The 23,395-nt window shown below is 38.7% G+C and overlaps 1 protein-coding gene across 50 annotated transcripts in view; it reads left to right on the top strand.

Moving 5' to 3' along the window:
* The window catches only part of SOX6 (SRY-box transcription factor 6), a 451,086-nt gene that overhangs the window by 274,849 nt on the left and 152,842 nt on the right, over positions 1–23,395 (top strand). For all 50 annotated transcript variants that reach the window (XM_083704983.1, XM_083705002.1, XM_083704991.1 and 47 more), the window contains 2 exons: positions 19,178–19,350; positions 22,972–23,040. In XM_083704983.1, the coding sequence (XP_083561109.1) occupies positions 19,178–19,350; positions 22,972–23,040 (242 nt within the window). The remainder of the gene's footprint in view (positions 1–19,177; positions 19,351–22,971; positions 23,041–23,395) is intronic.

Raw genomic sequence — 23,395 nt, 5'->3', positions numbered from 1 at the left:
ATAGAGCAATCTGCCATCTGCTTTAAAATGTTGCATTATAGATTGAACTAAGTGATCAGCTAGCTTGCTTATGTTTAGAACAAATTGTAATGCCTATTAAGATTTGTTTAAATAGGTTTCCATCACAACAGGTGCACAATTATTTTATGAGTAAAATATTATAAGCTTTCTAAATTAGCCAGGGCAAAATGCAAGTTGCCTGATTAAATAATCAAATCTGATGCTTAAAATGCACCTGATTTCGACAGGAATTTTAAGATGTGAAGTTCCAATCTATTGGCAGGTTTTTTCTTCCACTCTGCAGAAACTGATTGTTTGTAGCAAGCAAGTGGCAGCTTGCAGAATAACTGGTTAGATGTGTTTTACATAATTTGCCTTACATTATACCTGGTTGGCGGGGGGGGGGGAGAGAACACTAAAATGCTGCTAATAATAGGCTGTACCAGGGGAAGCGTTATAGTCTGTGATAAAAATACGAGTACATCATGCAAAATAGTGTTCCATATTCTGTTAGGAGAGATAACTGGATGAAACCTATGTAATTCAGTGTTGAATTACTGAATTACTCTGTACATAACAGGATATGGAAACCAATTTCTAACTCGTGCACACTCCATGCATGCTCCACCCATTATGTATAGAACATACTACATAAGTGCGCACATATATCCTTAGACTTATTTGGTCCACCCATTTGATCCCTGCACCCCTTTTGTGGTTGGTGGACTATGTGGGTGGGATATACCTATTTAGGGACATATTGTATACATGTGCATGCTCTATCAAATAACACAGTGAATAAATGTGTACAAGTAACAAATTTGTTTCCATTTTCAGAAATGTCTGCAGTTTACATGCCAGGCAGGTGTGTGATGCAATCTGCAACATGTGTTAGGTGTTTTCTTCCTGTTGTTTTTGCATGGGAAAAGCCTTCTGAATGTAAAGTGCAATATACAATTGCACCAGATACTGTACAGTTGGAGGCAAATTTTCATCAGGCACATTTATTGTGTAGCTTGGTTGTACAAGGTGGCTATTCCACAGCTGGCCTGGAACTTAATTTATTTCTCAGATACAATCTCCATGGCAGATATATCTTGATATTGTTCTTTGCCATTCTTTAAATATTGCCACTCCTTTAATTATTGGGATCGATTGAAATAAAAACAACATTTTCGGTAGCACATTCATTTTTTTTAAAAAAGGCACTTTCAGCTATCAATTTAGACTGTTACTTGAACTGATGGCCATACAAATTAGCATTATCTGAGAAAAGCAGCGCCAAATTTTGGAATCTATTGTTGGGACTACTACTAATCAATAAGGCTGTCTTCCACTGATGGTACATTGCTAACAGGAAAAGAAAGTTTTGTGTGTGATGGCAATCACAGGTGCATAGAAAGCCACTTGGTTAAAATATTTCTTCATCTAGCCCAGAGTTGTGGCTGCATTCGGATGTAATTCCAAAGCCTGATTTAGCACTACAAGAAGAAGTCTATGTCAGCCTCAGGCTCATGTACTCTCTATTCCTCTCTCCTTCAGCATGACTGTGAGAAGAGCAAAAGCTTTCACTTCATTTGTGATCTAACTGCAGTTTAGTATTTTTCTGAACTATAAATTGTGGTTAATCTTAACTATGGTTAATTGAAAAAAGACAGCTTCGTAAACTATGGTTTGAAGTTGGCTTGGCCCAGCTAAGCAAAACGAAGATAAACCACAGTTAGTCCAAGTTTGAGTGACGTAACAAGCTGCATTTAATCTAAAATAGAAGTGAAATGTTCTGAATTAACTCTTGCAGCCCAGCGGAGAGAGTTGTATACACCCACAAGATTGATCAGACTTTACTGGTGGCAGCTCTCCAGGAAAACAGCAAAGAGGTCTTTCGCATCATCTACTTGATCCTTTTAATGGAGATGCCAGAGATTGAACCTGGAAGCTTCTGCATGTAAAACATATGCTGTTGGCACTGAGCTATAGTCTCTTCCCTCTGTTTTGATAACTACAAAATACTAAGCCTTCCTTAGTGTACGCTTGAAGTACATCCATGCACATTATCTGTACAGATTACATGGAGGTAACTGCTTGTTTTCAAATCCCTGCCTGTTTGTCAATCAGGAACTGCAAGTGAAACAAGATAGGAGATTTCACATCTTTTTTAAACAAAAACAAAAACAACAACCCACAAAGTCAGAGACAGAATCTGGAAGAACTCCAAGCCACAAAAATTAGGGATCGAGCAAGGAGAGAACAAAAAAAGCTGTAAATGCTGGGTTCTGCCTCTGCATATGCTGAATTTAAATAATTGTGTTGATGCATCAGTAATAGTAATTACTCATAAAAATTAGGGTCCTTATTTTGGGCAGCAATATATTTAAGTAGAGGTGAAATTAGATGCAATTTATATTAATTAGGGATAATACGAACATTATGTGAGTGGTTGACATTTCCATTATTTTGAAAGCATGCCACAGTATCTGAAGATGCTTCTTTAACATGACTTTGAAAAGCTGTAGATTGACATGTGCCCCTAGAGTGTTCAATATCACAATAAAAGATCACACAGTTCTAACCTCTTTGAAAACCATTTATAGGCAGGTTTCACCTTACGATTCAATTAAGGGATTTTGAAGCTTATTTTACTCCTTATGGGGGGGGGAGTCTTTAGTTTTATCTGGACAATGGCTTGCATTCTTGAATAACTACAGAAAACAGCTTTCCCTGTTCTAAAAGAGACAGCAGTGGGAGTAACATGTTGTGGAATGTCAAAAAGGGATGTCAGGTCAGCCAATTGGTGTTTTCACATTTAGCTTGACAGTATCAAGGAAACACAAAATCTTATTAAAGCTGTAATCTAAATACACTTACTTGGGAATAAGTCTCACTGAGCATGGTTGGTCTTATTTATTACTTAGTTGCTGTATTTATTTTGTTCACTTCATTTGGTAGCTGTGCAATAACTATTGTGCATAAAAAAGTAATAATTCATCAACTTTCCTCTGGAACACAACTGGATTCTTTCCTACCACGTTCCAAACAGGAATCCATTCTGGAAGTATGAAGTAAAATCTGGGGCAGAATCTTCCTGAAATAGATTCCATTACCATCCTTAAACAGGAGCTACTAATGGAGAAAAAGGGATGCGGGTGGCGCTGTGGGTAAAACCTCAGTGCCTAGGGCTTGCTGATCGCATGGTCGGTGGTTCGAATCCCCGCGGCGGGGTGAGCTCCTGTTGTTCGGTCCCAGCTCTAGCCCACCTAGCAGTTCGAAAGCACCCTTAAGTGCAAGTAGATAAATAGGTACCGCTTTCTAGCGGGAAGGTAAACTACATTTCCGTGTGCTGCGCTGGTGCTGGCTCGCCAGAGCAGCTTCGTCACGCTGGCCACATGACCCGGAAGTGTCTCCGGACAGCGCTGGCCCCCGGCCTCTTAAGTGAGATGGGCACGCAACCCTAGAGTCGGACACGACTGGCCTGTACGGGCAGGGGTACCTTTACCTTTTTAATGCAGAAAAAGCTAGGAACTGCACTTGGGTGTCCACACAAGTGTCTGCATGCCCCTGAATGAGCTGGATATTTTAATATTATTGAGCTGGAATTACCACAGTGCCCTAAAGTCTACCCTTGAAGTTCAACATTTATTTATTTATTTGCAGTGTCAGCTAGTTTATGTGCATAGGAAAGTATTGATGCTACAGCTGCTTGGTGACATACGGTGTTACTTTCAAGGCTACTATGTTTTGGGAAGACTTGCATCCAGAGACCACAAGTTTCTCCATCAAAACATACCATATATGTTGTAGAACAAGGGAATCTACAAGCAGGCATTGAGCTTCAAAAATCGATTGGAGAAGGTTTCACAGGGATTAGTAGCTTATAGGCTGATGACACTACTGGTAAATTTCCCATAGAAATCTGCTTTATTTTAACAACAAAGAACTGGAACCACATGAGAGTAAAAGTAAAGGAGAAAGAGAGAGAAGCTGTGGGATGTTTCCTCAATAAACTCCCAAATAAGAGAAATAGGAGCTGCTAAAATGTGGTAAAAAAACCAACATTGTTCTGTTTTCTACCAGGTGTCTGCTTTATTCCATCATAGCTGTTGCAGAAACATTTTGATGTAAAATTAAGTTAAGACTACATAATTCAAAAAGTGTATTACAGTGTGGCTGCTGAAACTTTCTGCTTGACTAGTGTAAGTTACTCTTAAATAGATTTGCTTTGGATATTCTTTAATTTACCTTGCTTGACTGAGAAAATGTAACTTGTAGGCCACGTGATTCACTCACCCTCGACCCTTAATGTTTGAAAATTCTTACGGAGCTGCCTTATATTGCATTATTGATCTATCTAAGACCCCTTCCTTGCATTAGTGGTGCTTACTGCCATAAGTTCAAGGGTTTCTCAAAAGGAAGCAAAGCCTCTTATATTATCTCCTATTTCTTTGTGTGGTCTCTGCTTGCATTGGGGAGATGCTCTTGACATAAGGCCAATGTGGTCAAGAAGACCCAAGATGCCTTTTCCAGACCTTGCCAGATTTTAAACAACGTTGAATCTTTTCAGTGACTCATACATATATTTGGCTGTTGGGGATTGCGTTTGTTGGATAGAATAAGACATCATGCTAATATAATGTGGTTTGAGACAAAGATCTGTTTTATTCTGACTCTACATAAGTGGTTTGATTTCTGATCAGTTAAGGAGAGTAGAGAAAAACTTAAACTTTGTTGGTTACCAGCTGCTTAGAGACATCTGGCTAAGCATATTCATGCCTGTGGTTGAAAATATAATTAGACCAGAACCTAGTAGGAACATGGGTGGAACTATGGTCTGGAAAATGTAGGCCATCTCTTTTATGTGCCTGCTGATTGTGATTTTGGAATTTTTGGTACACGGTTAAGAACCTTGGTCTCTTTTCTTGCAGCATGACCTTCAAAGCACAAACAGACTAGCAAATGGTTGTGGCTTAAATTTCTGGTGTGTTTGTTCATTCCAGCTATATGATCTTTGTATGTTTCTAGAATTCTTTCTAGAATTTCTTTCTCTTAGGAACTTGAGATGACACATAGCTGGTTAGGAGCATTTGGCTATGTTTTTAACTTGATGGTGATTGTGGCTTAGGACTGATTTATGTATGACCTTTCTTTTTGCCTGCCTACATCAAATATAAAACTCACACAGGGGGAGCAGTTCAAGTCAGTGGTCATCTGAGTGCTCTGTTATGTGTTTATTAATTAATATTTTTTGTTTGAACTAATCCAACATGTTCTGTGCTTCTTATGACAAGTTCTTAGTTAAAATGAGAAAAAAACTCATCAGTTCTAAAGTCTTTAGCTGTCAATGAAAGATCATTCCATTTAAGTAAAATTACACTCACAGAAGGGGTATGGGTGACTAGCCTTTAAGTCAATGTGGGCTGAACATTGGGATGAAATGAAAAAATGAACATATTGAGAGCCGCAGTTCTCAAAACTGCCTTCCAAAATATTTCCCTATCAGTTCTTCTGCATTTTTTTAATCATTTCCCAGCATTTCCATTTAATTTTTTTAAACAAACAAACAAACAAACAAACAAACATACTTAGGAGTCACAAAAAGCTTTTGGTGTCACTTAATCACAGCAGGAGACCTGCAGGAGTGAAAAGTAATTTTTTTAAAAAATAAATAAAATGGAAATACTTCTACTGAAACCTGCAGGTATAGGGTGGTATACAAATTTGATAAATAATTAAATAATACTAATACTAATGGGAAATTTGGGAGGACCTGAGGGGAGGGGGGCAGCAAGAAATAAATAAAAATGGCATGACCGTGGAAAACCAATGGGATCAGTCCATACAATAATAATAATTATTATTCTTATTTTTAAAAGTTTTTTTCTTTAAAAAGGGGACACATTTTGGGAGTTCTTGGAGGGCCTTGCTCTCTGGACTATATAAAATGTTCTTGTGCAGGACTTTGAAGTTCAGGATCAGAGAAGATGGAGAGAACTGCTAGTGCTTTAATGATCAATGCTAGTTCTCATAGGCTGCATTGTGATTTCTGTTTTACATAGCACCTAATTCCTCCTATTAACAGTGTCATCCTGTAATGTCTACTCACTCTCAAGAAAATGTGTCTAGCAGCCTTTGTCAACCTTGTGTCCCCCAGGGGCCCATAGAGTTGTATTTCAAAATACCTGGAGGGTACCACATTGGGGATGGCCTGGTGTTTAGGACAGCAACTTTAATGGTTGTTTTCTTCTCAAACATATAAAAAGATTTGGAATAAATTGTCTCCTCAAGTAAATAATGGGAAGTTTCCTCTGGCCCATTTTTTATGATAGGCAGGGTATGCAAATCTCTTTCGTTTTGCAGTAAATTTCACCTCTTCATTACTTATAACCAGAGGCAATAAAAAACAGCAACCTTCAGAGGCAAATATAAGTTTTTCACTGATGTTCATATTTGTAAGACATGAAAGGTGGTCATGTAATTAGCATCAAAATTAATATTTATCATTAAAGTATATAAATCTTGCAGTACTATCGTATAGTACTCATATTTATATTTCAGACATTTCAAAGGAGATAGGGACTAATAACAGATAACCGGGTAGACATGGAAGTGCCTTGCCTAATAAGGAACTTATAAGCCACTGTGAAAGATAAGCTACTCTATAAGTATAAATGAATGGCTGAGGAAAAACTGAGGTGGCAGGAGCTAGATTCATGTTGCACAGCAGGCTTATGATGTCTCATTGTACTATATTTTTTAAAACCCAGTCCAATGAGTACACCAGATTAATATGCTAGTTATCCAACCTTTGTTGCAGGCATAGGTGACAACACAGATAATGACGCAGTTTATCTATAAAACAAACAACATTTGGATTAAACCGACCACTTTTGTGGGGAGAAATGCTGCTTCATCTTCTAGCAGTGATTGAAATCTCTCAAACTATTGCTAGTCAAGTATAAACTGTCCAGCAATAGGTGTACATCCAGCAGTAAACCAGTGGTAGACTGCCAATGCATACTTTATTAGGCAGTTATTCACCAAAAAAACAGTAGCCACTATATTCCAACTTGTGAAAATAATGGCTAAGAATGGAAATGGAAAGAACAATGCATCACATTAAACCATAGCTAAAAATCAAACTGTGGTTTAATGTGAATGTGCAATGTGCTACTACTACAGACAACCTCCTGTGCTACTACTCCTGCTACACCACTGGAAACCAGCCAGTTTGTCTTGATGTGACATCTGAACCTGGGTTCCTGGTTGTTTCCTGAATCAAACCACAAGTAATAAGCTAAGAACATACTTTGGTTACCCCTTGTGGTTTGTTTAGAGAGGACCAAACCACATGCCTGGGTTCATGACAAGTCAGACTCCAGCTTACTCTCCAGCGGCGGAAGAGGAACTTTTCAGCAGCATGCACCAACACATTCCATGTTGACATGTGAATCTGGCCAAAGCTGACACTGGATTTTCATGCAGAACAAGAAACATTGTTGGTCCATTGTCAAATAAGCAGAGGCTATATGGGCCAACAGTAATAATAATAATAATAATAATAATAATTTATTATTTATACCCCGCCCATCTGGCTGGGCCTCCCCAGCCACTCTGGGCGGCTTCCATAAAAACCAAAAATACAGTAAAATATCACACGTTAAAAACTTCCCTGAACAGGGCTGCCTTAAGATGTCTTCTGAATGTCAGGTAGTTGTTTATCGCTTTGACATCTGCTGGAAGGGCGTTCCACAGGGTGGGCGCTACTACCGAGAAGGCCCTCTGCCTGGTTCCCTGTAGCTTTGCTTCTCGCAATGAGGGAACCGCCAGAAGGCCCTCGGCGCTGGACCTCAGCATCCGGGCAGAATGATGGGGGTGGAGACGCTCCTTCAGGTATACTGGACCGAGGCCGTTTAGAGCTTTAAAGGTCAGCACCAACACTTTGAATTGTGCTCGGAAACATACTGGGAGCCAATGTAGGTCTTTCAAGACCGGTGTTATATGGTCTCGGCGGCCGCTCCCAGTCACCAGTCTAGCTGCCGCATTCTGGATTAGTTGTAGTTTCCGAGTCACCTTCAAAGGTAGCCCCACGTAGAGTGCATTGCAGTAGTCCAAGCAGGAGATAACCAGAGCATGCACCACTCTGGCGAGACAGTCCGCAGGCAGATAGGGTCTCAGCCTACGTACCAGATGGAGCTGGTAAACAGCTGCCCTGGACACAGATTTGACCTGTGCCTCCATGGACAGCTGTGAGTCCAAAATGACTCCCAGGATGCGCACCTGGTCCTTCAGGGGCACAGTTACCCCATTCAGGACCAGGGAATCCTCCACACCTGCCCGCCTCCTGTCCCCCAGAAACAGTACTTCTGTCTTGTCAGGATTCAACCTCAATCTGTTAGCCGCCATCCATCCTCCAACCGCCTCCAGACACTCACACAGGACCTTCACTGCCCTCACTGGTTCTGATTTAAAAGAGAGGTAGAGCTCTCTACCTCTCTTTTAAAGAATATGCTTTTAGAATCCAGAATTTAGTGTAATCTGGTTTACAATATGTACAGTTCATTTGTTAGATGCACTTTTACCTTGCTCTTTCTTTATGTAACCCAGAACATCTCGCAAGTATTCATGTATGTGGTATCCAGTTTGGTCTTACCCAAGACCAGATTGCATTATAAGTCTTTGAACCATCCCTTAATCTTCTTCTGAGAACATATGCGAGAAAAGGTTGTTAATTTGGGGTGTTTGTGAGTGTGTTTTATTTCAGACGACAAACAATCTCTCCAGTGCTCTGTACTCATGCGTGTTATACAGAGTTTTGGGTGCTCTTAATTTACTTTTGAGGTGGCTGAGGGGTGTTTGTGAGTGTGTTTTATTTCAGACGACAAACAATCTCTCCAGTGCTCTGTACTCTGCACCCTCCTCAGCTTCCCGTATTTCAGTTAAACCAACAGGAAACATGAGATAACATCTGCCATGGGATTTTTTCAAACCACAAAGTGCAGGTAGCCAGGAAGGCTACAAAGCACTGAAGAAATGTTTAATGGAAATAAATCCAGACACATAACAAGCCTTGCCCATCTCACAGTGATAAAGTAAGGTCCTTACCCATCAAAACAATTAAGAAATGCTAAAATGACCTAAAAATGAGGCTGAAAAACAATTTTGGCACAGCATTGAACAAACATTGGCTATTGCAGCAGCTGCAGCCACATCCTAGACCTGCAGACAAGGCTTTGTAGGTTTTCATTGCATTTTGTAGCAGAAAAACTTAGTTGGGGCCCACCAGCTTCCTTTCTTATCTTCAGTGAGATGAAAGGTTTTAGAGTGCTAGTGAAGGACTGATGGTTGGCCTGTTTCTGCTTCCATTTTTTTAAAAAAAATATTTGCCTGGTGTGTTGGAATTGTCACTGTGGGCAGGATTCAACTAGCTCAGTGTACTAGTGGAAGCCAGTGCAAGGATTTCCACTAGCACAATGGATCTTTCCTGCAACTCTTTCAAAACTACTCCCGAGGGTCAGGAGAACCCTCTGGAGGAAAGGAGAGATTGTTTCAAGCAGAAATGCTTATGCTAATGGAACAATCGTATTATTAGTATGACATTGAGTTTTATCCTATATGTGCCTGCAGTTTTGTCATCTGGTTTTATTACTGGCTTTAACTTGAGGATTCTGTTTATTTGAAATATGGTTCAGCATTGTTTGCTGCCTTGTGTTTCTTGGAAAGTAGGTAGGATATATATAGATACATTTTTTTAAAAAAAAAAGATTGGTAATGTCATACGAGTTTTCTTGTTCTTCAAGATGCAGAAGCAGCAGAAGGCAATTGTGTTTGGATACTTGGAGAAGTTTCACAGAGTGATGCTGTCATTTAGGTTTAGAGAGTACTCTGTCTCTGTTGTGAACTAACATGTATAGAGAGCAGGTGACTTGGTGTAGTCATGTGCAGTGCTTTTTTTTTAAAGAAAAAAAGATGCCAGTACAGTGGTACCTCGGGTTAAGTACTTAATTCGTTTTGGAGGTCTGTTCTTAACCCGAGGTACCACTTTAGCTAATGGGGCTTCCCGCTGCCGCCGCGCCGCTGGAGCACAATTTCTGGTCTCATCCTGAAGCAAAGTTCTTAACCCGAGGTACTATTTCTGGGTTAGCGGAGTCTGTAACCTGAAGCATATGTAACCTGAAGCGTATGTAACCCGAGGTACCACTGTACTCACCATGATGTTGTTACAGTGTAAGTGCCACACTTTTAACGTTTGGGGGGAAAGTGCTGGCACTGTGTATCCTTGAGTACCCGCAGAGGAAAAGCACTGATAATGTGTAATCTGCTCTCGGCTTCAGACTTCATGCCTGTAGAATTAAGGCTCTTAATATGCAAATAATGCTGAACTTGTTAGGTGGAAACAGCCAACATGATGATGCATACACACATACACCCTGCCAACTACTCTTGGTGTACCAGAATAGGTGCCTAAAGAGGGCTAGTTTCCTTAAGTCTTGTATAGTTTTTGGATATTAATTTTGGAAAAAGTTGTGTTGAGAATAGTTTTGGAAGACTCTGCAAATTGTTGCTTTTTAAGCATGGTGTTTGTACATAATGCAACAGTATTTGTTTAAGATGCTATGTAAGTTATTTTTGTATTAGCCAACATATTTTCACCTACAATAATTTTACAGTACTCTGTAAAATTAGGACATTTTCCCTCTCCATGCCCTTTTGGGCCGTGTATGTTAATTCACCAAGTGAGCCTTCTAGATGCTATGCATGCTTGCAGTGAATGTTGCAAAACACAATTGCAGCCTTTAGACAACTTTTAATTGACTCAGGAATGGACAGTAGCATATGGATGCATCAACAATTGTTAACTGATCATGGAATAAAGGAATTCCAGTATCCTTCCCTTCTCTCTCTCTCTTTTAAATGAAAAACTGAAAAAGTCATTCAGAACTTAGTCATATTGGTTCAGCTGTTGTAACCAAAGACTGATAAGATAATAGAAGTCTTTGTGGTTGTTCTGTACTGAAATCCTTTATCTTTATGATGCACTTGGGGGCTCTTCAGAGTGGAAAGCTTTTTAAACTGCTGTTGGAGTTAAAACTCAAATTAGATGCCTGTGTACAGGAGAAGGAAGCTCTACAGACAGACAGACAGCACAAAGTGACTTTTATCTTGGAAGCCCTTCCATTCGATTGTTACTTTCTTCTCTCTGTGTTTTTTATCCTCACTGTTTATTTTTGTTGCCTTTGTTGCCCTGTTTTGTGGCATTTAAAAAGCGACCCAATCAAACAAGGTAAATGCTAAATGGCTGGCCGCAGCCTGTGAAGTAGAAACATCACAGTCTATCTGATGTTTGCTGCAGTCCACAATATTAGACAGAATGGTTTAACCAAGTTATATGTCTGGCAATCTAAGAGGAAATACCATCGCTTTTATGTCTGGCATTGTGTTTTGCTACACACACACACCACACACATACACATTGAAGCTGAAAGGGTAATTGATTTTATTGAAATACTAAATTTCTGCCCTGGTTATTATTATTTTCTCTTTAAAAAGTTTGAATGGTTGGTTTTGTTGCTTTCAATAGTTGGTGCTCTGCAACTCTGGGGATGTGCACTCTTTTTAATGTGTCTATGACCTAATCCCCTTACTTTGTATTTTGATTTACTTTGTCAGCATTTTCCTTAATGGATTAGAAATAAAATTTCAGAATAGTGTTTGCATGTTAGATGATAAAAAAAAGAGAAAATACTGGTTCACTTTCTTTAAAATGCCCAGGTGAAAATTTCATGTGTGTATGAAAATGTATTGGAAATGAGGAGAGATGATAATGCATGTATGAATGGTATTGAATAATATTAAGCTAAGCAAAGATAATTGGAGTAATCAATTAATTAATTATTCTGTAGTCATTTGTTTCACTCATATCTATATTGATTAACAAAAAAGGCAGAAATTAATGCACATTCCACATCTGGGCTGCTCTACAGTATCTGTACTTAAGTTGCCAAACTGCAACTTAAAAATGGAATGTGTAAAGTGTCCCTGTTGGTTTCCTGTTATGAAGCTTGAGAGGGGTGAAACACTTTTAAAAGTCAAGAAAAATAAAGAGGAATAAGGGAGGAACTCTTATGGGATAGAATAATGGAATAGCTTCAGGTGTTGGGGCAGCATAAAATGCAGGTTGCCCACCTGTATGCTTTCCAGATTGCCCCCATTTTCCATGCATTTTCCATGGGCACCTGTTTGATGTTTGCTGCTGAGTTTGCAGTTGATAAGGAACTGCAGGCAATCCCCTCAAGGGTAGCTGCACAATAAATGGCTGCTTTATGATCTGTGCATTTGCAAACACATGTTTACCTTCACATGTTTTTTGTGCATGCCTACTTAGAAATGCATCTTCCTGTATATGCAGTTCTGGCTGATGACCACAAAACCTGGTGGGTCTGCTAGGAGGTCACAGAGGTATGGCCATGTTGTTCTGGTTTTCTACCTATTTTCCTCTTGTACAAAGATACTGTGGACACTTGATTGCAGTTGCACAAATAATTAGTACCCAAGTAAACTGAAAATTATCTTACTTTCTTTCTGAAGGGGCCCCTGCTGTCACAATTGCTTTTCTTCTGGGAGAAAAGTTGTGTGGTCTCCACCTTTTCTGGTTCTCTCCCTATCTCCCTTCCTTTGCAAAGAAACACATAAACATTGCAGTTTTATTAATACTTGATTTGTTTCTTGTTTCTGTTTTTTGTTTACCTTTTGTTAAGGAAAAGTGTCATTATCTATCTCTCTATAAAGGTTTCCACACATGCTATTGATTTTCCCTCTGAGACTTAAGATTTTGAATATAACTGGTAAAGGAGTCAATGGATCAAATTCAGTAAATCTGAAGTCACTAGAATAAAGGTCTCTTAGAAAAAATATATGTCAAATTTAAAGGTCCTTCCTAACTGAAGACCATTTTGTGATAGAGCCAAAGGTTAATAAAATCAGTAGTGAATGTGGCAATTTTACAGATAAGCTATTCACAACAAGTGTAGTTACTTGAATAAAAAGCTAATTCAGTTCTAAAATGCCACATGCAGGAGCTGTGAATAGCTGCTTTTAGGTGCTTTCTGGAGGAGGATAAAATACAGAATCACAGCACTCTTCTCTCCCAGCATCCCTGGCTGCCTGTAAATTGCTCTGAATGGGACTGTGGGCTGACAGGCTCTATTAAGACAAACTGCCTTTCTCATCGGAGAGATAAAATAAATCAGGTGTTTAGTCAAATTAAAATACTTCAGCTGGAGCAGGCCCTGGGGAGCACTGATCCACCTGACAAATCTGAGAGAAACTCAAGACAGATGTGATTTGGGGATAAGGAAGACCCTGCTGGAAAGCTGCAGGGAGGGGGTGATTGTAACAGTCAGTGTCTTTGGAGTTAGAGGATAGATACAGTTTAAAGACAGACACAGAGAGGTGAATCCGTAATGTATAACGTATTTTGAGATACTTTATGAAGAGTATTTTTCCGGCTTTACAGCAAGTGCATTTTGAAGATACGCTAGCAATGTTTTTTATTATTATTTTGTTTTAGATGCCATTTTCTGCTCAGCAGAAGAGTTTATTTACTGGTAATTTCTTAAGGGTATCGTGGCACTTGGATGGCAAACAAATGAAGACAGCACACAGTTAAATGATGAGAGACCTTGGCTGGCCCAGCCAGAGCCGCTCAATCTGGTCTGCATCCTTAGCAAGTTGCTTTTTATTTCTATCTCAACTATAGTAAAAGGAAAAGTGGGGGTGACAGGAGTGAAAGCATTTCCATTAGAATGAAAGCATTATGGTGCTCTCCTAGTTCTCTAATCCTGCTTTTGATAGAATATATGGGAGCATCAAAAATTAGGTAGTTCTGCACAAGAGCGAGTTGTATCATTGGCCGTACAAGACTGCATTTGTCGAAATAGCTTAGGGGGTCCAAAACTTTCATATAAGTGCTATCATATAGCAGGCAGAACTGCTGTCACATGCACAAGAGTGCTGCTTTATCCAGGGCTAGAAGTGATATCGAGCTCCATGAAGTGGATGCAGAAATTTGAATAAAAGAGTTGAGGAGTGTCTCCCCTAAATTACACAACAGCACAGTGTATTTAATGAACTGAAAACATACATATATTAATTTCTGTAGTATAATGGTTACTTCAGGTTCTTGAATGGAAGAAATTTTGTGTACCATTGTTTGTGCTACAAAAAAGGAGAAGCAATTCTGATGGATATTGGTATTTTATCATGTCTACAGAAAGCATCTCCAGCTAATTACACAAAAATAATTCACAATTTAAATGATAATTAATACACTTTCTTTCAAAATGCTTGTTTCAATATGTATTTTGGTACATTCGAAGTATAAGTATCAAATTGCATTGCAACATTTGGAGAAGCACATCATCTGGTGGATAGCTGAGTTCCAATCTGTACATTAGGCAGACAAGGCTGTCTTCTATAGGAAAATCGGTCTCTTGCCTATATGCTGCTCCCTTATATTTATCCTGATGTTCGATGGCAGCATAAGTGCTGTGCATCCTAAGCCACTCTCCCAGATGGAACAATGTTTCTTCTCTCTCCCTGCTTCTGTTCTGGGGATTCTGCAGACTTTCCTAATCAGAAGCGGGGGGAAAAGTCTAGTTGCACAAATGAATAGAATAGAATAGAATTTATTATTTATACCCCGCCCATCTGGCTGGGTTTCCCCAGCCACTCTGGGCGGCTTCCAACAAAGTATTAAAATACAGTGGTCTGTTAAACATTAAAAGCTTCCCTAAAAAGGGCTGCCTTCAGATGTCTTCTAAAAGGCTGGTAGTTGTTCTTGACATCTGGTGGGAGGGTGTTCCACAGGGCAGGTGCCACTACCAAGAAGGCCCTCTGCCTGGTTCCCTGTAACTTGGCTTCTTGCAGTGAGGGAACTGCCAGAAAGCCCTCGGCGCTGGACCTCAGTGTCCGGGCAGAATGATGGAGGTGGAGATGCTCCTTCTTGTGCTGGCTTCCTCTAGCACAACAACTTAACTGAAACCAGCTCTATGTATTTATCTGCCCTATTTGTGTAGAGCCGGTTTGGGGAAGCTTTGTCCCTCCACATGTTGTTGAACTACAAATCCCATCAAGCATGGCCAATGGCCAGGGATGATGTGACTTGTAGTTCAGCTACATCTGAAGGGGAAAGGTTCCCCACACCTGGAATAGAGCCTTTAGCTCAGTTCTGATGCCACCAATGGCCAAACCACGGCTTAGCAATCTGAACTGCTCTATCTGTTGCACATATTTCTTCTTCCCCCTCCTCTGTGCAAATCCCAACTTGCTTTCTTGGTAATCAAAAACTATGGTTATAGTTTTAAGTGAACTGGCATAATGAGTTCCTGTGAACTATAGTTTGCTCTTAAACCAGATGTTTGAAATTCAGATTGGAATTTTATTTCACTATCTGGTTTAAGAATCAACTGTGTTTTGCAGAAACTCTAGCTACATTTGTTCACATGTAACAGTAAATCAGGGATGCAGGTGGTGCTGTGGGTTAAACCACAGAGCCTAGGACATGCCGATCAGAAGGTTGGCAGTTCAAATCCTCGTGACGGGGTGAGCTCCCGTTGCTCGGTCCCTGCTCCTGCCAACCTAGCGGTTCGAAAGCACATCGAAGTGCAAGTAGATAAATAGGTACCGCTCCGGCGGGAAGGTAAATGGCGTTTCTGTGCACTGCTCTGGTTCACCAGAAGCAGTTTAGTCATCCTGGCCACATGACCCAGAAACTGTACGCCGGATCCCTTGGCCAATAAAGTGAGATGAGCTCTGCAACCCCAGAGTCGGTCACGACTGGACCTAATAATCAGGGGTCCCTTTACCTTTACCTAACAGTAAATCATGCTTATTGCTAAATAGGAAAGGGACAGGAGAGAAGTATGTATGCTCACACAGGAATGCTGTGTATGGATAAGTACAATGGCTTGGCAAAACACTATGTATTAGCAAAGTTACAACTAAATCAGCCCATTCAATTAAAATGATGATGATAGGGAATATCCTTATATGAAAGCGTTGCCATCTCTAGGATGTTTGCTCATACCTGATAACATTCAAGTCTCAAACTGCTGGGCCCTTGAAATCCTGCTACATAGATGCTGCTACATGTGACAAGCCCACAGAATTGTGAGAATTGTTACAATGTCAGTGCAAACTACCTCCTTCCCCTTTTTGGATGGGCACTGGAATTACATGATAACATTGCCAAGGTGGATAATTACAAAAAAACACACGTTAAAGTTAATGATTTGTGAGAGCTGACCTTGTATTTCTAAAAGTTCAAGTTCTAATATCAATTGTGGCACATATGATATGACTCTTGGAAGATGGTAGATCAGTGCTTGCTCTTTATCTTACCTATTTATTTGCAATAAATGGTATATATGTACATTATATGAATATTGTTCACAATGACTGTGTATAAGGATTTATTTATGCAACATTACACCATTAAGCTTTTTACCCAACTGTTCAATTTTATTTGGGATGCCAGGAACCCTTTGAAAATAAACCTTGGAGATGTTCTTTGTTTCACCTAGTGTAGATGCAGTTGTTGAATGGGATTACCTGCTAGTCTGTACCTATGTTTCCAATTACTTTACATTTATATCATTAGGAAGCTTAGCTTGAATTGGTTGACCTTACTCTAGCTTTGCTTTGTCTCTGTGAAGTCAGATAAGCTTAATGACAGTGGGTTTTCCCCAATCCACCCAGTGACCTGCCTGGCCAAGTTGAACTTTGAGAGTTGGGCTTGGAGTTCTCACATCCAGCTTCCACCCTCTAGCCACTGCAGCTCACCAGCACTCAGTTTTGAGGGTGCTTGGCACCATTTTGAAAGTCACAGTAAGATCCAGTAAGTGATCTTCTTGGAACAGATCAGTCAATCATACATGTATGCAAATGTATGCAAATCACTGCTTAGTCATTGGCTTACTTCATATTATAAGGTTAATCATCAATTTAGCTTCAGTTATCTTTGAAGGGAATCACAGGAATTCAGTTAACAGGAGTTAAGGTTGTGATACAGCTGTTCTTATTACAAAAATCTAAAATGGGATGTGTCTAAATTAGCCTGTTAAGTGCTTGATCTCTCACACGCCCTTTTTGTGTTAGATATTCCAGGATAGAAGACCATCTCTAATCATGTGTCAAAGTAGAATTTTGTTTTCCTTGCCCAGCAGATTTTCCATAGAAGATGCATGAGCTAAGTTTGATTTCTTCTAGTTACGTTTGCTTCAGTGCTTTTATCAATTGTTCACTTTAGTTCAAGGTCCCAGTATGAATTTCAAGGCATGGCTTTTCACTATTCATAATATATAAATTGGGCTTGTAGCCTTAAAGTTGTAAAATCATAGTTATTCTTGTATTTAGATTTTCTTCTGATATAGTAGTTGCAAGGCGTTATAGGTTTTTCAGTATGCATGGGTTGATGTATTATATATTCCACCGTGGCTTTTGCAGTCTGATAGCTTTGTAAACATTTGTATACATATTCTAGATCGCACTAGATATTACAGTGCTAAAATATTGCCAGAGTGATTTTTGTTAATGCATTTCTCTTTCCTCTTGGTTTTGATGTATCAATGAATGGTTCATTGGCTGTCTGTTTTGTTGTAAGTTGTTTTGGGTTGTCCTGGGCAAGATAAAGTGACAGACAGTTTTAATAAATAATAAATAATTTTGTGATATAAAGTGCTGATATTGCAGGAATATATAGATGGTTCAAGGTGGACATGTGGCAGAATGATCAGGTATCTCAGCTGAATAAATTTAAATTTGCATTTATTTAAATAAGATTCAGCTACTCTTAGATTGTGGAATCTCACATGTGCATCATATGCTTGGTAACTCTAGACTGCAGGCAGTCACAATTAACATGTTAACAATTAACCCATAACCTTTAAAGCCAATGGAATATTTGTCACTGAGTTCTATACTTTGTATTAATTACCAGCTTCTGGCATACTTTCAACAAGCCTCTAAAATCTTTATCTGTGTTGTTATTTAATCTGGATATGAATTAGTTTTATGTATGTGTTGTTTTAAATTGTTTTTATATTTATATATGTTAAAAATTTGTTTTTATATTCAATTGTTTCAAACTGTTTTTAATATATGTAATTTGCATATATAGCATTACATTTTAGATCACTTCCATATCTTTCATGGGAAGGGACTCATTAATAGTAGTAGTAGTAGTAATAATAATAATAATAATAATAATAATAATAATAATAATTTCTGCCACTCCTTTGTTAATTCAGAGACTCATGTGGGTTCATATCAGTATACGTTTACAAACACACACACAAAATTCTGTGGTATAGATTTCTTAAAGCTAGAACCAAAGTGTGTTTCTAATGCATTCTTTTGTAAAATCACAATTACAAAGTTGGACAGATTTAGATTTCTAGTTTGATACACTTAGCAAGGAAGCTGTGTGAAAGCATCCATCAATAAGGACCATTCATGTAAAGAAAACTGAATTTCCCACTAAGTTTAAATCTTTTAAAATGAATATTAATGTAAATAAGAAGGCTCACATTATGTTTCTTTCATTCTGAGCCCTATTTCAATACCTACAGGTTTAGTTGTGCCTATACACACCCTTTATCAAGGCTTAACTTAGGCATGGCTTCTTAGTAACAAAAATGAGGCATCTCTTGTAGAACTCTGTGGCGTACTCAGTTCTTGGTTAATACCGGAGATCTCTGAGAAATTAGCAGCAATGATTAAGTTGTTTTCCTTATTAAGCAGGATTTTTTTAGTCATCTTATATTTTGTTTGTTTAAAAATGTATAATGGAGGGAAAATTATGTTAATCTATTTGTGAATTTGGTAATCCATTAAGGAGTCATTAAACTGGGATGGAAGGGAAAGAGGGATTTGATATTGCAGAGTACATAATTAATTACTCTTGTCAGAAGGGGGGTAAATTGTCTCTTTTCTGTTCACAGTATATAGTGACATTCCCTATCTTTCAGAATACAGCAAAAACACAAGCAGGATTTACTGGTACATATTCTAATAAAATAAATATTCAAACTGCCATTTGTCAGATACAAAAACTCAGGTTATTTCCTTTTTGTTTCATTGTTGCTCTCTACATGTTATTTATTCTGCATTTCACTATCTCCTTCAGGTACACCTGAAAGCCTAGCGGAAAAAGAGCGACAGCTCTCTACCATGATCACCCAGCTCATCAGTTTACGGGAGCAGCTTCTGGCTGCCCACGATGAGCAGAAAAAGCTGGCAGCATCACAAATTGAAAAACAACGGCAGCAAATGGACCTTGCTCGCCAACAGCAAGAACAGGTGAGCAACAAAACAGCAACATATGAAAATGGTTTTTTTCCCCACACCCAGAAAAATTTTTACTATTTCTTAAATCCACTCCCAACCAAAAAGGGTCTGGTATATATTATTTGCAAACAAGAGACAAATAACTGTACTTTCCATGATATGCTGGCTTTTCATAGCCTGCTACTTGTAGACATTACCTTTGATAATACATGTATGTAAAATACTGCATTATGAATTTATATCCTCCAAAAAAGTTGTAAAGAAGGAATAAATTGTGGCAATCCTTGAAAAACTATCCATGTCAGAATTTCAATTCTCCATTTTCAAAATGTCCAAATGCATTGAGGATGTGTGATAAGGATACATTGTGAACGAGGTTTGTCCAGCATCGGAAGTGGGTGATAGAAAGGATTCGTTTACTTAGGAAAGGGCAGACGGGAACTCGTAAGGGCTCAGTGAACCAGGAAATGTTCTCACAAACCTATTAATTTGAATAGAATTTGTTCCAGAATAATTTCTGCTGGATTATGCCTATACAGTAGATTCCAACATACCTGTCAAATGGATATTTTCCTGTCTGTAAGGCTTGCTTTGTTACTGGTTCCTAAGTAGGTGATTTACAGCATCTTAATAAACGTTGGCAAAAGGATCAGTTAACTCTCTTTCTCTGAACATTACATCTTAAAAAGAAATGAAAAAACAAAAACCCTACACACACCCCACCCCACCAGCCAAATATTGGTAAGGACTACGAGATAAACAATATTCCATGCTGTCTGGTGGAAAACATTTAACAACAAAAGATTCCATTAGTTCCTTATGCATTAGTTTCAAATTAATGTGCAGTTTTTAGAAATCTGACATTATAACTAGAATTATCTTTTCAGCTAAATATGTTTTATAGGGTATATACAGCAATGTATGCTCTGTTGATTTTAATGAGTTGTGACGTCTTGTATTTTATGTGCTTGAATATTTGCCCACATGTAAGGAATATGGACTCGTCCCTAATGGAAAATAACATAAAGGAATACTGTAAAAAATCAGAAGTTAGAATGTCATTTAGCCATCCAGAGATGACACAGTAATTAACTATTGACACTTGTGAATAAGCTAGCACAAATTAATCTTGACACATTTGCAGACGAGTGATATCTTACAGTGAACACTTTGTAATTATATTTCAAAATGAAAATTAAATGACACTTAAAACTAGGTTGTCATGCTCAATGAAGCGAGCATGTAGCTCAACCAATTGGCAAATAAAATTCAGAATTTGAGCCACATGGTGCTTCTGTACCAGCTTTTGCGGTGTCAAGCCCTATACATTGAAATTGTGCTATGGTAATTGCACTGTAGTGTTTTGGATGCCTTTTTCAATCACACCACCATCAATATTAAATGCCATGGTAGTACTTCACTGGTTTCCATAAGGAAATGAATATTCATTTGATTCTATATTGTACTTAGAACTGCAGTGAGCTGTGCACTAGCAAATTGATCTCAAACAAAATCAGTCCCCAAATTATACAAAGCCTTTGTCATTTCTCAGGTCCTAGATGCAAACATTTCTCAGGTCCTAGATACAAAGAGGCTTGTATCTGCATGATGTATGGATTTGCTCCTTTCACTAAATGAATCTTACACCTATTTTTATTTTTACAAAAATAAATCTCTCTCCACATCTTCAAGATGCCTTTCCATGGTAAAATTCAACAGTAAGAGTAGAAATCTTACAATTTTCAAACACATCAACTTTGAAAGCAGGGTAAGAACAGTAAACTAAAACAAAACAAAAAATCACTGCCAGCAACTTTTTCAAAAATTCATAGTCTGCTGGCACACAACTCTTTAAGAAGGAATTCCCTGGCCACAGGGCAATTGAAGAGAAGGCCATAATGTGTCACCACAGTTTCAGCTTCCTTTTACGTGAGACCTTAAGCAAGGCCTCGGTCTGTGGAGCTGCTTCAGACTCAGCAGAGTCCGTTTTTAATTCCTCTCTCATATATGTAAAATAAGGCCCTGCTTGTAGAAAACTAACAGGTCAATGAGAAAAATTCTAGTTTAGCTTAGGGTTTCCCCCTCATGCTTTAGTTTTCTATGCATGTTTACAATCACAGTCATTCAAACAGGCAGTCCCCCCACTTGCATTCTGAAGTGGTTTCACTCCAACAGGTTGAGCTACTTTATTATTCTGAAAGTGTAACTCTGTTCTACCTATCATCTTTCCCAACCTATTCTATTTATACTGGAGAAGGAAGCAGGAGCATATAGCTAAAGCACAATATAGTGCATTAAAATTTCTGAGGGTCCTGGGAGAGATGTGCATTGTGCTCTTATTATATCGAGAGTTGATTTTGATGTGCTCTTATTATGTCGTTAAAATGCTTTCCCCCTGGTGACTTGAGCATTTTCATTGCTCTCTCGTGGCCATGGCATTTGTGGAAATTTTGTGGAAAAGTAATTGCTTTAAGTAGGGATGTTGCTGAAACACATGTTTAAGTTCTCAGCTCAATGGTGAAATATAACTTTCATCCATAAAGCTAAAGACAACGTTAAATTCTCCTCCTGCCCCATTAGTCATGCTACTGCAGCAACTTGGATTTGGTAGCATGTGTTTGATGATGGAAGGCATAGTCTTATTCAGACTGTTTTGTATGGACCTAATAATAGCTGAGAAGAACTAGAGAAAGGGCTTCTTACATCCCCTTCAGTAATCATTGGATGGTTTGTCAGGAGCAGGCTTCTTCAACCTTGGCCCTCCAGATGTTTGGAGACTACAATTCCCATCATCCCTGACCACTGGTCCTGTTGACTAGGGATCATGGGAGTTGTAGGCCAAAAACATCTGGAGGGCTGAGGTTGAGGAAACCTGATCAGGAGAGTTGCTCTCAGGCTGAGCATATTACTTTGGTAATATGGTGTCTGAGTGAGAAAAAAATTTAGTGCCCCCCCCCCACCATCTTGAATATTTATTAATTTCACAATAATTCATTTTGGTACAGTTGCTTTTTAAATGGATCTTCTCAGTAGGTACCCTAAACAACAACAACAACAACAATGTTCCCCTTGGCTCAGTGCCCTGTGTGGAGGAACCACACTGGTACAAAGTTGTGGAAGGCTGATCTAGCTACTCCTAAGGGAAGCACTTTGGTACAATAAAGGTGCAAGTCAATGACAAATGGAGAATAAAGAAGTTGTGAGGTGTGCTTCCCTGAGCAGAAAGTTCCAAAGTGTTGATGTGATTACTGGAAAGGTTGTGCTCTGATTTTCCACAAATTTCACCTGCAAATAGGAGATGTCCTAAAGGTAGGGCCTCCCCTGCTGGCTCAGAAGCCAGGAGAAACATAGGGAAGAAAGCCCTCTGTCATGTATGCAAGGTCCAGCTGAAGCTGAAGCTTTGAGAATGAATACTTCAATTACTTCAATAGTCTTTAAAGATAGGTTAGTAAACAATATATTTAAACCTTCTTCCAATCTTTTAGTTAACTCCACAACAAATGTGGTTCGGTGAAACAAAGAAGAAAAATCTTTGAAATTATCATGAGGAATAAGTAGAAACTTGTTTTCACTCAATAATATTGAAGCCTCAACATCACTGTTTTAATTTAATGGAAAATTTATTTCTAATAGATTGCAAGACAACAGCAGCAACTTCTGCAACAGCAGCACAAAATCAATCTACTGCAGCAGCAAATTCAGGTCAGTGTGTTTTATTGCTCTCTTCTGATTATGCTTAAATTCCATTTAGTAAAAGGGGAAGCTTTACAACAAAATTGCTTTTACCCTCCTAGACAAGCAAAGCTTCAAATCCAAGGAGGATTGTCCACATTAAAAAAAATTAAATGGTGATAAATATTTTGGTGTAGCCTGCCTTTTGTTAATAAACAGGTTTTGTTTGAAAGATACGCATTACTTTTAAATCTTCCTATTTAGCTGTAAGATAAACAGGCATTTTAACTTCTGTGCTACGGAGGAAAAGCAGTGATTCAATTGTTGGTTATGGATTGCTTTATTACAACCAAGACTGAACTGCTTTATATTGAGACAATTACTA

Source organism: Podarcis gaigeae (genome assembly GCF_964106915.1).
Source record: "Podarcis gaigeae genome assembly, chromosome: 1".
In the NCBI taxonomy this organism is placed as follows: Eukaryota; Metazoa; Chordata; class Lepidosauria; order Squamata; family Lacertidae; genus Podarcis; species Podarcis gaigeae.
This window is presented reverse-complemented; position numbering and strand designations above follow the sequence as displayed.